The sequence below is a fragment of the Macrobrachium rosenbergii genome, chromosome 10 (genome assembly GCF_040412425.1).
Source record: "Macrobrachium rosenbergii isolate ZJJX-2024 chromosome 10, ASM4041242v1, whole genome shotgun sequence".
NCBI classification, from domain to species: Eukaryota; Metazoa; Arthropoda; class Malacostraca; order Decapoda; family Palaemonidae; genus Macrobrachium; species Macrobrachium rosenbergii.
The window spans coordinates 63,748,024-63,762,206 of NC_089750.1; the positions used below are offsets into that span (position 1 = coordinate 63,748,024).

At 36.2% G+C, this 14,183-nt stretch overlaps 1 protein-coding gene across 19 annotated transcripts in view; it reads right to left on the bottom strand.

Annotated features, from left to right (window-relative positions):
• LOC136842702 (monocarboxylate transporter 14-like) overlaps positions 1-14,183 on the bottom strand; it is a 215,425-nt gene that overhangs the window by 106,167 nt on the left and 95,075 nt on the right. The window contains exons 1-2 of one of the 19 annotated variants that reach the window (XM_067110395.1): positions 12,282-12,332; positions 11,510-11,721 (exon numbers count right to left, since the gene is read on the bottom strand). The exons of 17 other annotated variants lie outside the window; for them this stretch is intronic. In XM_067110395.1, the coding sequence (XP_066966496.1) occupies positions 11,510-11,551 (42 nt within the window). In that variant the 5' untranslated portion in view covers positions 11,552-11,721; positions 12,282-12,332. Of the gene's footprint in view, positions 1-11,509; positions 11,722-12,155; positions 12,333-14,183 lie in introns of those variants that run through there. One more of the 19 variants, XM_067110394.1, reaches the window with a different exon arrangement.

Here is a 14,183-nt window from a genome sequence, read left to right on the forward strand (position 1 = left end):
ATATATATATATATATATATATATATATATATATACACACACACATATATATATATATATATATATATATATATATATATATATATATATATATATATATATACACAATATATATAGTATAGAGAGAGAGAGAGAGAGAGAGAGAGAGAGAGAGAGAGAGAGAGAGAGAGAGAGAGAGAGAGAGAGAGAGAGACTGTACCAGCTCACCATATTATCTCTCTCTTTCTCAACCAAGTTTATTTTTGTTAATTCACTCCTCCATTTCAAAATGCTAAATAATTTCTTACCTGAATACGTAACTGAATACTGTTATGTCTGTCTATCTGTCTACTGATACTTCTCCCATCAAACTCAACTACCCAGTATGAAAATACAACCTTGTCTTATATTTTCGCACGGTGTGCCAATACGAACCTAGCATCACCATGCGTATCAAACATGGCACTGGTACCTTTTTGCATGGTCTAGACAAAGTCAGCTGTTGCGACACAAGGTTACGTAAAGTAATCGATCAGTCTCATAAACGCGTTCTTATTTCTTTTTTAAACCCTGAGCCAGCCTAGTACTAGCCTATTCCTATTATGCCAATCTGAATATTTCTCGAATAATAATAATAATAATAATAATAATAATGACTGTTAAAAGACAAGCTTCCTCACATTATACAGAAGGCTATACTTCAAAACTGAACTGTAGGTTCAACTAGCGTGCGTATACTGTACTGTACTTGTTTATAACACTAGCAATGGGTGCACTCAGATTATATACACTGAGCTTTCAGGTCAATTAACTTTAAACAACAACACCACCACATACTACTACTTATAATAATATAATAATAATAATAATAATAATAATAATAATAATTATAATAATAATAAATAATAATAATAATAATAATGAGAAAAAATAATAAACTTAGCCCTGAACTAGGAAAATAACACGCACACAAACACAAAAGGCTCCACAGCAGAAAATCAAGCAACAAAACAAAAATGAAGGAAGAGATAAATTTGAAACAAAAATGAAGAAAGGAAGAGAACTGAAACAAGACCAAAAAACTAAGCGAGAAAGCTGCGAGCCAGCCAGGCGGGCACGGGGCTGTAAAAGTGGCATTACAGAGCCTCTGCAAAATTATACGGCACCAACATCCATATGACTAGAGTTAGCCTTTTTTATGAACACTCGGTCGTGAAATGAACCACAAATGGATGCTGGGGAGCACTTCGTCCATTTGTCCAATGCAGTTCGTGAGGAAATTCCTGTACATGAACAAAAAAAGTAAGGCACCAGCGGAATTAATCGTGTACATGTACGATGAAAGACTAGTACATTTTTGTCCTCTGGAACATATTTGTAGTACACTAATCATTCTATTGTCTCTCTCTTTCTCTCTCTCATAAAGGCAAGTACAATTCTTGTACATGCACAAAGGCGCTGCAAGAATTAATCGTGTACATGTGCAATGAAAGGACATTGTACTTTTGGCATGTGGAACATATTTGAAGTATCCTAGTAATTTCATTCTCTCTCTCTCTCTCACATGATGGCGGAAGGAAGAAGAAGAGGAACAACAACAACAACAACAACAACAATAATAATGATAATAATAATAATAATAATAATAATAATAATAATCATAAATTTTATGACTAGCAAACATTCAGATTGTTTTACACAACTCTGACAATTCGTATTTTTTTTCCTACGACATACTCTATGGAGAAATACGCATGGTTCCAGACGAGTGGCCCCGCTTTTAACTTCAAAATATTTATAATGTTTGGCCAGGATAACACTCAAAGCATGAGAACAAACTGGAAAGGAAACCTTTCAGCGGTTTAAGATGGACTGGAAGTTTTGTTTCCCTTCTGGAGGAGGCGCTGAAGTGACACAGGTGGTGTACTGGGACTCTCAATCCCCTATTTTAATACATTTTTATCTATCTATCTATCAATTTATTTCATTTTTTGGAAGCTTGAATTTCAAGCCAATGGCCCCTGTGGGCTATTTCATATGAATAGGGTCCATCTTCTGAATAATAATAATAATAATAATAATAATAATAATAATAATAATAATAATAATAATAATAATACGGTACCAAGGTGTTGCCAATTTCTGAGCTCTAACTTCGAGACTAGTTATTGAAACACAAAGCTTGGATATGAATAAGCAGACGAGTAATAGTAACGCTAAGAAATTCACAATCTCGTGAAAAACAGTTTGTGTACTAAAAATCCACAATTATATAGTAAACTATAATGTGACATATAAAAGCGTAGTACTATAGTTTACTATACAATGTTAAAACTTCTAAGTGATTGTGAAATCTAGACAACATACAGCTTTCTTCTTAAATATTAGATAACGGTCATGAATTTAGTGAGCTGTTATCAAAAACACGAAAAAAATAAAAAAAAACGAAAGAAAAGGAAAAGAGAAAACATATTCAGCAAAATGAAACTTTAATTTGGCAGAGTTCCAAAAGATGCGTCTGTTTTTCCGTTTTTCTTCGAACTGAAAAGTGAGGTATCCAATCTGGGCGGCAGGAAATCATAGGGTCGGTGTCCCTATTCAGAACTGGAGGTCAATTACAGTTGCCATCACTTTGAAACTCTATACTCAGGAGAGCAAAAAGACTCGTCTGGTACTTATGTTGCCATGGTAACGGAAAGAATGCGCTCGTTTTTCCTACGCAGAAGATTGCAGCATACTAGCCAATACGAAATCAACACAATGGACGTATCAGCATTAAGATACAGTCATGACGAAAGCCGCACAAAGTAAACAAACGCAAGAGGCATCGTAAAGTTACACGCGCGTCTAAGAAAATATCCAGGCGAACGAGACAGCATAAAATTAAAGCAATATGGCAACAACGAAGACAGCCTAATGCTAGATAACGTCACGATATAGATAAACTGATAGCGAGGGAAATTATCAAAACATACGCATAGAGAAAACAAAACAAATTCTAATTGTACGTGGAACATTCCGGATAAAAAAAAAATTTAAAAACTGGAAACTAGGAAAATCAACAAGTGCAGGAGGCTGTGTTATCATATATTCCACATGACAACTTAATAACTAACCATATGCAAACAGCAGCGTTAAGATTACATATACATGGCAACTGAGACCTAAAAAAAAAGAAACAATAAGAGAAATAGTGTTTGATAAAGCCAAACCTACCACTTTGAAAAAATGCACAGGGAGTGATTCTATTCTGCTGTTACAGGTCTTCAGTCTGGAAATAAGTGCTACCTGATAGTATTATTGGCGTTATTTTCATGACAGGGTTTCTTATTTTTTCTTTACTTCAGTCTGAGGGCAGATGAACTTAAATTAAAATTTTCCTTTGCCAGAACCCTAACTAACATACTCATATTGCGTATGATACAAATTTAATAGCAATACCTACATTTTTTTTTTTAAATAAATCCAGATCGTCTTGACGGGATCGCCTATTACAGTTAGCCAAATTTGACCTACATAACGGTTAATTATTATTATTATTTCAAACTGAAAGACCCATTTTAAGATTTCTGAGTTAAAGAAGTGACCGGAAGAACTCTCATGAGAGAGAGAGAGAGAGAGAGAGAGAGAGAGAGAGAGAAGTGAACTCTGGGTACGGAACACCGTAGACTTCCAACGAGCCACCTTACAACAGTGGAAGCAGAACTAATGTTTATATTAATATATATAAACAAACAAAGCATTTCTCTCCGCCTACGAGACGCATTCATATAATGGCTACGTGCACCGAATTCCCTTCTCTGAGTGTCCGACTTTAAAAAAGAACACTGGTCTTTCACAAACGGGAGATAAAAGCCGTAATTTACCTAACCTATTTCATGTTGCGACGCCTACGTAGTTTCAATTAGTACTGTTTTCAATTTGTATCGAGGGATGAAAGGTTGGAAATTCACTAAAGCTGCGTAATATACTTCTATAAATACATATATACATACCTGCATATATATGTACGTATGTATGTACATATATAATACATAGATATATATACACACACAGATATATATATATATATATATATATATATATATATATATATATATATATTATATATATATATATATATATATATATATATATATATATATATATATATATATATATATATATATATATATATATATATATATATATATATATATATATATATATATATATAGAGAGAGAGAGAGAGAGAGAGAGAGAGAGAGAGAGAGAGAGAGAGAGAGAGAGAGAGAGAGAGAGAGAGAGAGAGAGAGAGAGAGAACTTAAATCCGAGTCTATATATTTCACATGGCTAACGGTTGTTGAAGTTAAAAATTACGTTAATAAGGCTATAAGTATAATTCTTATTACCTATTTACAGAATACTTCCACTTTGTACAGAACGATTCAAAAGATCATTCGCCTACCACGTCATAAATACCAGGTGTTATATAAAAAAATAGAGCAGAGAGAGAGAGAGAGAGAGAGAGAGAGAGAGAGAGAGAGAGAGAGAGAGAGAGAGAGAGAGAGAGAGAAGTAATGACAAAAATGAAAGAAGATGGAAAACAATAACCATTATTATCTTTATTATTGTCATAATTATTAAGTGACGACGCCAGATAACCGCAATTACTTATCGTTATATTCAATGTAAAAACCAAAAGTCCAAAAAAATTTTGAACATTCTTCAAGGATCAGAATGCACATAACAGAGAGAGAGAGAGAGAGAGAGAGAGAGAGAGAGAGAGAGAGAGAGAGAGGTAAAAAATATCACATGAATCACCTTTGACGAATGGAACTGACGTGCCACTGACGTTGTTGTTGTAAAAGGTGTGTGATCGTTAATCCATCTTCGTAATTAGATCAGCCGGGGGTCAGGCTACGCCGGCCACCAAAAATAGATCTTGAGAATAAGGAATGAGTGGGGTGACACTGCATGAGGATAAGCTATTGATAATAATAAGAGTTACATGGTGGAATAGAGGGGATGTTATTAAGACGGATAGGAAGGAGGGAGGGGTAAGAAAGAGGGAGAGGGAAGGGGAGGGAAGTTCGCAAGGACAGTTATGAAAAGGATGAAATGTGAAGGAGATAGATTGCTTAATAAGAATTAAGGAAAGGGGAAGGAAGGAGAAAAGGGGGAGGGGGATAGGAAGGGCGATCAGGAGGGAAAATGAGGAAGAGGAAGAAAGAGTGAGGATTAAAGATAAATTACTGAGGATAAGAATACGGAGGAGGAAGGGGAAGGGGGTGGAGTTTTTCAGGATAAGAATTAAGGAGAAAGTCTGGAGCAGGATTAGACGTCTTTTAAGATAAAAAAATTGAGGAGGAGGAGGAGGAGGAGGAGGAGGAGGAGGAGGAGGAGGAGGAGGAGGAGGAGGAGGAGGAGGAGGAGGAGGAGGAGGAGGAGGAGGAAGGGAATAAAAGTTTTGAGGACCAAGATCAAAGAGGACGAGGTAGTAAGGTAGAGGATGGAGGACGAAGTGGTGGGGGAGAACACGAAGAGTGACAATGAATGACACGAGAGAGACAAGATGAAGTAAATCTCGGCGGTCCTGCCAGGCACCACCAATGCTGTAATCTCTGTTGCTATGAGAGCGAGATATCTGTCTCTGCAATGTCTCCAACAAGGTAGTCTATGAAGGGAATATGAGAAGTGACTACAAGAGAAGGAATAAAAGATGGAAGATAAGGAATATAAGATTTAGGCCAAAGGACAAGCCTGGGACCTATGGGGTCATTCAGCGCTGAAAGGAAAACTGAGAATAAAGGTGGTTTTGCAGGTGCAACAGGAGGGAAAACTCGTTGTTGCACTATGAAACAATTGCTAGGAGAGGTTGGAAAGTCAGATGGAATTAAGAGAATATGAATGGAGGTACAGTAAAAGGAACGAAAGGAATTGCAGCTAGGGGCCGAAAGGAGGCTGCAAAGAACTGACGTATTGCCTACAGTGCACCGCCGTGAGGTGTAAGAGATGGACCTATAAGGAAAAAAGATACAAGAAAGAACGTACTCAGCAGAGCATATCTCAGTTATCTTTTCCTCTACAAAAGGAAGCCGCTTCAAGAAACCTTTCAAAATCTAATCGAATCTTCCTTAGCCCATTGATCTTCCACAAAATTTCACTGAAATCCACAAATAACTTCTTGAAATATCTTGTGGGCTGACAGACATACAACAAAACTGAAAGAATAAATAGCCTCTATCCAACTTAACTAAGGAAGGTAAAGCTCTGTTTCTAATTTTTCAAGGTAAATTATTGCTAGTTAAACCGGTCGTGAATACAATAAGCAGTAGCAGTGGAACGTTACCATAACGATGCAAAAATTTCTGTAAAATAATAAACAAACAAAAATAAGAGGAAACGGCACCTAATGGAAACTTAATGGTAGATGGCTAGTCCTCTGAAACTAAGACCAAGCTTGCCATATGCATGAAAACAAAGCTCCTTAACATTGCAACAAAACTCAAATATATTACATTTTCAATCATATTCAGAATTAGTGTTCTAAAATACACCTTCATAAACATTATACCAGGTTTGAAATGAAAACTGCCGTGGTCCCAAAATAGATATTTAAGGAAACACTACTTCCTAGATCATGGGTGGAAGATTTCTATACAGAGAAAAACTTTTCACAAAAATTGGCCTGAGTTCGATTGCGTAAGATATTTATTCAAACGTAGACCTCGTTATTTGCATAAATTCACGCAGAAAGACGGAAGTACACCGGCAGCGCCGTCTGCAAGTGCACTGAACATATTCACTCCCTGAACTCTCTTGGATAAAAAACAAGTTCCGTTTTCAGCCATACAGAATCTTTAAGCCCAACTGTCATCACGAGAAAAGCCACTGCAAAGAGACTTATCCCGGAAAGCAACCGGGGGAATTCCATAAAGAGCTCTCAGCAGCCATAAGATCTTCCGGAGAACCCATTCTAAAGACGCAAACAGTTTCAACTGCGTATATAAAAAGATGGTCTTCACATAAAAACTGTACCCAAAACATTCGGTATACCACAGACCTCATGGCCCCTTACTGTACAATATATATATATATATATATATATATATATATATATATATATATATATATATATATATATATATATATATATATATATATATATATATATATATATATATATATATATATATATATGTGTGTGTGTGTGTGTGTGTAAATATGTATGTATGTATGTATGTATGTATGTATGTATGTATGTATGTATGTATGTATATATATATATATATATATATATATATATATATATATATATATATATATATATATATAAAATAGTGTATATAAATACAAGAACATTAAGTTCAGCAACGTGAAAAACTAGACTGAATTATAAAGTAAATCATCTTTTTTTATTTCGAAGCCAACAGGACACGGTACCTAATACCTTCATCTAGCCCAGACCGGTATGTATAAAAATACAGAAAGAAGAAGGAAAAAGTTTGTGAGTGAGCTGACCCTGAAAGAAGCCTTAAATCAGCATCTCGAAGGACGAGGAAAACGGAAACAAGGAGGAAATTCGGGCAGAAGACGGAAAGGAAAGGTCACAGAGACCGTGAAGCGTTAATGGGAGATGGGGGCGACTGACGGGTGATACAAAACCGCTCGCAGATTACTGAATGATGACGCAGCCTACATGGAAGAAGTTGAATGATCAGTTAAAGTTTGTCAAATAGGTGTCGGGGCATATAGGTGCAATCAGGTGCATTTTTCATCAATATATTATTCCCATAATGTAAATATGGAGTTTTCAAGCACTTTCCCACGACTTGGGTATAGAATAACTATGCATTCATTAACACTAATTAAGAAACAGTACTATAATTCCACTGTATTAGTTGTAACCTAATTGGACAACCTGTATTACGTAATGAATAAATAGCATCATTATCTTAATTACGATCTTAATAATTCACCAACATCATAATTAACGTGCGTAGTGAATTAACATAATAATGTTCGTTAATTTTTATGTTAATATTAACTAACATCATAATTAACGAACGTATTGAGTAGTTACTTGCTTTGTCTGCATTAAATATCATGTTAATTATTCACTAGCATCATAATTAACGTACGTACTGAATAATCAACATCGCTATCTACAGTAATTATGCTTTTAATTATTCACTATCGTCATCATTACCATACGTACTAAATAATCAAGATCACAGTGTACTTTAATTAGTCGATCAATTATTCACTAACATCGCAATTACCGTGCATTATCACGCTACGAACGAAGTCCCCGGGGGAACGAACTCTGAGGCAAAACCTCAAGGAAACCCGAGGTCAAGAACCCCAGGTTCATTTTCGCCGATGAAACCTTACGCTCGCGCGCGAACATGGAAATTGCGGCCTCCTTCACCGGCGTCGCCTAGTTTATGCAAAGCTGCTGCCGATTCTGGTGTTGTTGACAGTCAGGCATCTGCAAGCGTTGCAGCTTCAATATATTTACATTTGTTTGTTTTTGGGTATGGTATTTAGTATTTAAGCTGATCAATGGAACTGGAATATAAGATTTAGGCCAAAGGCCAAGCGCTGGGACCTATGAGGTTATTGAGCGCTGAAAGGAAAATTGAGAGTAAAAGAGGTTTGAAAGGTGTAACGGGAGGAAAACCTCGAAGTTGCGCTATAAAAACAATTGTTAGGAGAGGGTGGAAAGTAAGATGGACGAAAGAGACTATGAACGGAAGTACAGTAAAAGAAATTAAGGGAGTTGCAGCTAGGCACCGAAGAGACGCTGCAAAGAACCTTGAATAATGCCTATTGTGCCCAAATGATCAGTGGTTCTGATATGACCTCCAGGATATCGTCACTTTCCATGTTCTAAAAGTTGTTTTTTATTTTCATTTTTTTTATATATATAACTTTGTTAAATAATGGTAAGAAGCCATTTCGCCAGTCAGGTAAATATTCACTAGTTGTTTTTTAATGTATTATTCTATATAAACACTGCGTGATTACTTGGATCAGATAACGCGCTATGTCATCGTTGGTATCTTGCTTTTTTGTGTCTATAAAGGACACATTTCACTATCCTAAAAACGGCAGACGAAATAACACCAGACACGCTTCTCTGGACAAGTTTTTTTTCTTTTTTTGTCTTGTTTTGATGTTGTGGCAAGTGTTGGAGTAAACACCGTGTTTTCTTGGCAATTTCATAATGATTGTCTACGTATCTGATCATCATGTCTGGATACAATAACAAGTCTTTCTAGATCTAGAAATGTTTCCTTTTAGATGTAATTCCTTTGGCATTCGCCTAACAGCAGTTAAAAGCATTATAGTGTTATCGATTTCCAAAAATGCTCTAAAACACATCAAATAAAGTAAAATGTCCACTAAACTGTAAGGATGCCCTTTACAAAATAGCAGGAGAGAGAGAGAGAGAGAGAGAGAGAGAGAGAGAGAGAGAGAGAGAGAGAGAGAGAGAGAGAGAGAGATGGCGAATAGAAGCATTTTTCCAACCTCATCTTGACAATTCATTCACAAACCCTTGAATGGCCTTGACGAGACATCCCACGTCTTCTAAGCAATGGTTCCTGTCGCTCTTCTTTTATTCGAGACATACAAAAAAGACCCTTCTCCCTTCATGAGGAGGCTGTAATGCTACTTTAAAGACCTATATGCATTGGTTCTGCTTATTCTGACTTAATGTTGCTGTTTCTGTACCTTCGTATTCATCCGCTTTTTGAGTTATTTTCACTTCGTTGCTTGTTTATTCTGCTCTTGGCTTTGCCTTTCTACTTTTACTGTTTCCTTTTTACGCGTCTTCTATTCAGCGGAAGATTCCTTTGCAATTTAATGGCTTTTAGCTTGTTCCATTTTGTTTCCTGCACCATTTTAATAATAATAATAATAATAACAATAATAATAATAATAATAATAATAATAATAATAATGGAGAAGCAAACCCACAGTTATGTATATGTACATATACTTAAAGATAAATCAATACATATATCTTTCGGGAACTTGTTCGGTTCCCTTTTCAATCTACATGGAGAGGCAAATCCACAGTTATGTATATGTACATATATTTAAAGATAAATCAATATAGATAGTTTCGGGAACTTGTTCGGTTCCCCTTTTCAATCTGTATGGAGAAGCAAATCCACAGTCATGTGTATGTACATATATTTAAAGATAAATCAATATAGATAGTTTCGGGAACTTGTTCGGTTCCCCTTTTCAAGTTCCCGAAAGCTATCTATATTGATTTATCTTTAAATATATGTACATATACATAACTGTGGATTTGCTTCTCCATTTTAAGACTCATGCTACTATGAGTATTTTTTAATAATATTAATAATAATGCAATTTTGACACAGTCAGAATTTGAGAGGGCGCGAGAGGTATCTAAACCAGAGTCAAGAATTTCTATCTACTTATTAATTTCATTTGTATCCATTTTACAGATTATTCTAAACAACAGCAAAAGGACCTTTGGTATTACATCTGTCTGTAAATCTATGTTTGTTTACTTATTTATTTGTATGTTCAAGACAGTATTCCTCACCTATTTATAATTATAATTTCATTATCACTTATTTATTGTTTAATTGTACTTCACTCTGTCTTCTGTCGCCTCCAACTAGATTACCACGGATTTTTCGTTGCCCTTTCATTCTCTTCTTCGGGTCTGGACATGATTACAACACTGGTTTGCTCCTTCCATTTCCCACTACTTTTAAAAACTGCTAGGACACATATCCCATAAATCAACGGACTCAACGTATTTCTTCAGCCTAATTCATAAAATAGGAAGAGATGTTTCATATGATATAATTTTTAACTCAAAGTATATTTCATCTTAATATTTTTCCTACCAAATATTTTTCCAAATATTGGTAACGTATCTTTTGTAGCCTAGTAGCATATGAGAGAGAGAGAGAGAGAGAGAGAGAGAGAGAGAGAGAGAGAGAGAGAGAGAGAGAGAGAGAGAGAGAGAGAGAGAGAGTTCCCTAATCCTATACTTCTTAGGTGTACCCTGACTGCTTCTGAGTACTTTGGAGATCACTCTCAGGTTCAGAAAAAGTTTCTCTCAAGATTCATTACGGCCAATCTCTGCCTTTATTAATCTATTTTCTCAGCGTTAATTGCGGATCTCATTCTTTCCTCTCCCTATCCTAGATCCTAAACAGGAATATATATATATATATATATATATATATATATATATATATATATATATATATATATATATATATATATATATATATATATATATATCTCTATATATACTGTATATATACACATACATATATATATATATATATGCACATCCAACAGATGGCATCGTATAACTAAATGACAGAAGCATCCGGATGTTGAGTGCACATAAAATAATGAAGAGAATAACAACAATCGTTGAGTCACAGCCACACGATCCATGCATCTGAAAGACGAAACGAGAGAGAGAGAGAGAGAGAGAGAGAGAGAGAGAGAGAGAGAGAGAAACATCACTCATATACTTACGAAAGACTTGTCAGACTGATTGTCGTCTTCAATCTGCACCATCGTGGAGGCTGGAAAGGCTACAACAGAGTCGACTGCAATTTCACGACCATCAGATCTTGGCAACACTCATGGTATAGGACGACGGGTTTCGACGCGTCTCAGAGGCCAAATCTCAGTTCTCAGTGTTAATTCTAAATAAGTTTCGATGTTAAAGGTCTGAAGTCGACACTCTAAGTGGTAAAGAAATGATCAGAATGGATTTGATCGACACAAGGCACTAGTCGCGAGACAGACAGACAGATCGTTCTGGGCGATAAAGGTAAACATTCACACGAAACACATCACACGAGGCACGACAAATTCAGCTGGTTCGCGAAGCGCGAGGCGAATTGCATGGCGTCTTTCCGAGTGTTGATTACGCTCCAAATATACAAATGAAGGAGGCCACAACCACCACCCAGCAGTTTCTCGAAGTACCTTTTTTTTTTATTTTTTTACGAGAACGATGACATCGCAAAGTTGCTATATTACAACTGCCACTACGACTACAACTTAAAAAAAAAAAAAGAGTTGTCTCTGAAGGAACGCAAATACTAACACTACGACAACTATAACTTGAAATTGATCTGTCAATGACGGAGACGTGGGGCGAAAGCTCACTCACCCCCACCCCTGCAGGAGCTGTCGACTAACGTCACTACTTGGGACTACAACTATTTACTACTACGGCTCTCTGTCACTACTATCATCAACTACTGCTGCTCCCACTCGCGACAATCTTCGAACGCACTCTGACGCTGCTGCCGCGGGTCGCTGCCACACTCTCGTGCCTTTACCCTACTGCCGCTGCTGCTGCTGCTCCAACACCAGCCCCACTCTCTCTCTCTCTCTCTCTCTCTCTCTCTCTCTCTCTCTCTCTCCTGCAGTTAGGGAGGGTAAGGGAGAGGGGCCAGGTAGGGGCAAATGCTGCCCCACGGCAAGGGGCAAAAGCCACCCTCGGTTATACGGCAATAGGGTGGAAGGTGGGGGTAGGTGGGGGGAGGGTATAAGGTAGGACATACACACAGCATCCCACACAAGGGAGGGGTGAATGGAGGTCATCTTCAATTTGCTGGTACTGATGCCCCTGACCTGATCTGCGATGAAACAGGGGGATGGAGGGGGAGGGGGGTTACAGACTAAATATATCGATCACCGTTAAAAATAAAAAAAAAAAGTGAGAAACTAGACAAAAAAGAAGTAGGAATAAGTCAAGAAACGACGAGGGGAAATATGTACAAAAGATCTTAAGTCACATAAGAGGAGACGAGGTAAGTTGAAAACACTATCCGGAATCAGTTCCGGAATATGAGGGAAAGACGAAAACGTAACTGTCACAGAACAAAGAACAAACAGTGCCAATCTGTGAGCTTGAAACGAAATAAACGATCTAAGTTAATTGAAGATAAACACAGCTGTTTAATGATATGATGCACAGCTATCTATAAAAGGTCTCGCTTATCAACAATAAAACTCTTCCCCCCCCCACCCACCTTCGAGATATATACTATGTATATGGATAAGTATACAAAGTACTTAAATACACTTCATATATATATATATATATATATATATATATATATATATATATATATATATATATATATATATATATATATATATATATATATATATATATATATAAGTGTGTATGTGTATTAGTCTATACGTACATCTACATACATGTGATGTTATCAAGTATGTAACTATTTACACTGTCGGTATGTAATATACAATAGAGCATTCACCTTCCACTGTAAGGTATGTTTATATATCCAAGCCTTTCCGGCGTAGAAGAAGAAGAAGAAGAAGAAAGGACTAGATGGCGCCGGTGCTTGCAAACCAAGTCTGATGCTGTGTGTGTGTGTGTGTATCATTTAAATAGTGCTTGATAAATCACGCTCCCGTGCGCGCACGTTCAGAAGCCGTCTGCACGCAATGCGACTACTCGATTAATGCACGAATGACAGACAAGGAACAACTGAGACCTTTCATTTTTGGGGAAGAGGATACGACGTGCAATATCACCTTTGTCTTTTTTCGAAATCTTAAGTCGCGTAGTAATCACGATGCAGAAGTGAATTCCAATATAACATTAAGAGTGATTTCATATATGATGACTTATGAGCGAATTAACTTAACACGACATAAAAGTAATTGATTAGGATAATACAGAATTAAATCAATTATGAAAAAGCAAAATCGAATTCATATTCAGTGACAAGGAAAATTATTCAGTCATGATGGTGTGCTGCGAATTAAGTTTTAACAGCATATAAAAATTAATTCAATAATGGCGATACAAACCTGATTTTAATAATGACGGTAAGTGAATTAATAAATCATGAAAACGGAACTTCTTGAATACATGAACATGAACGTCGAAAATTAATGAATTATTACCTGAATAAACGCATGGATGGTGAATAAGTAAAAAGTAAGTAAACAAGTAGCACATAAAAAATTAGTAAATATATGTAAAAAAAACAAAAAAGGAATTTGTAAAGAAATGCCTGAAAAACGGAGAAATACACAAGGAATGTAGTAAGTGAGAAATGAATGACTAAATGAATTAATGAGGATACGTGCAAGAGAATGAGTCAACACATAAACGGGCAAATGAGTGAGAAATGCAAAATAATTAAATCAAAAG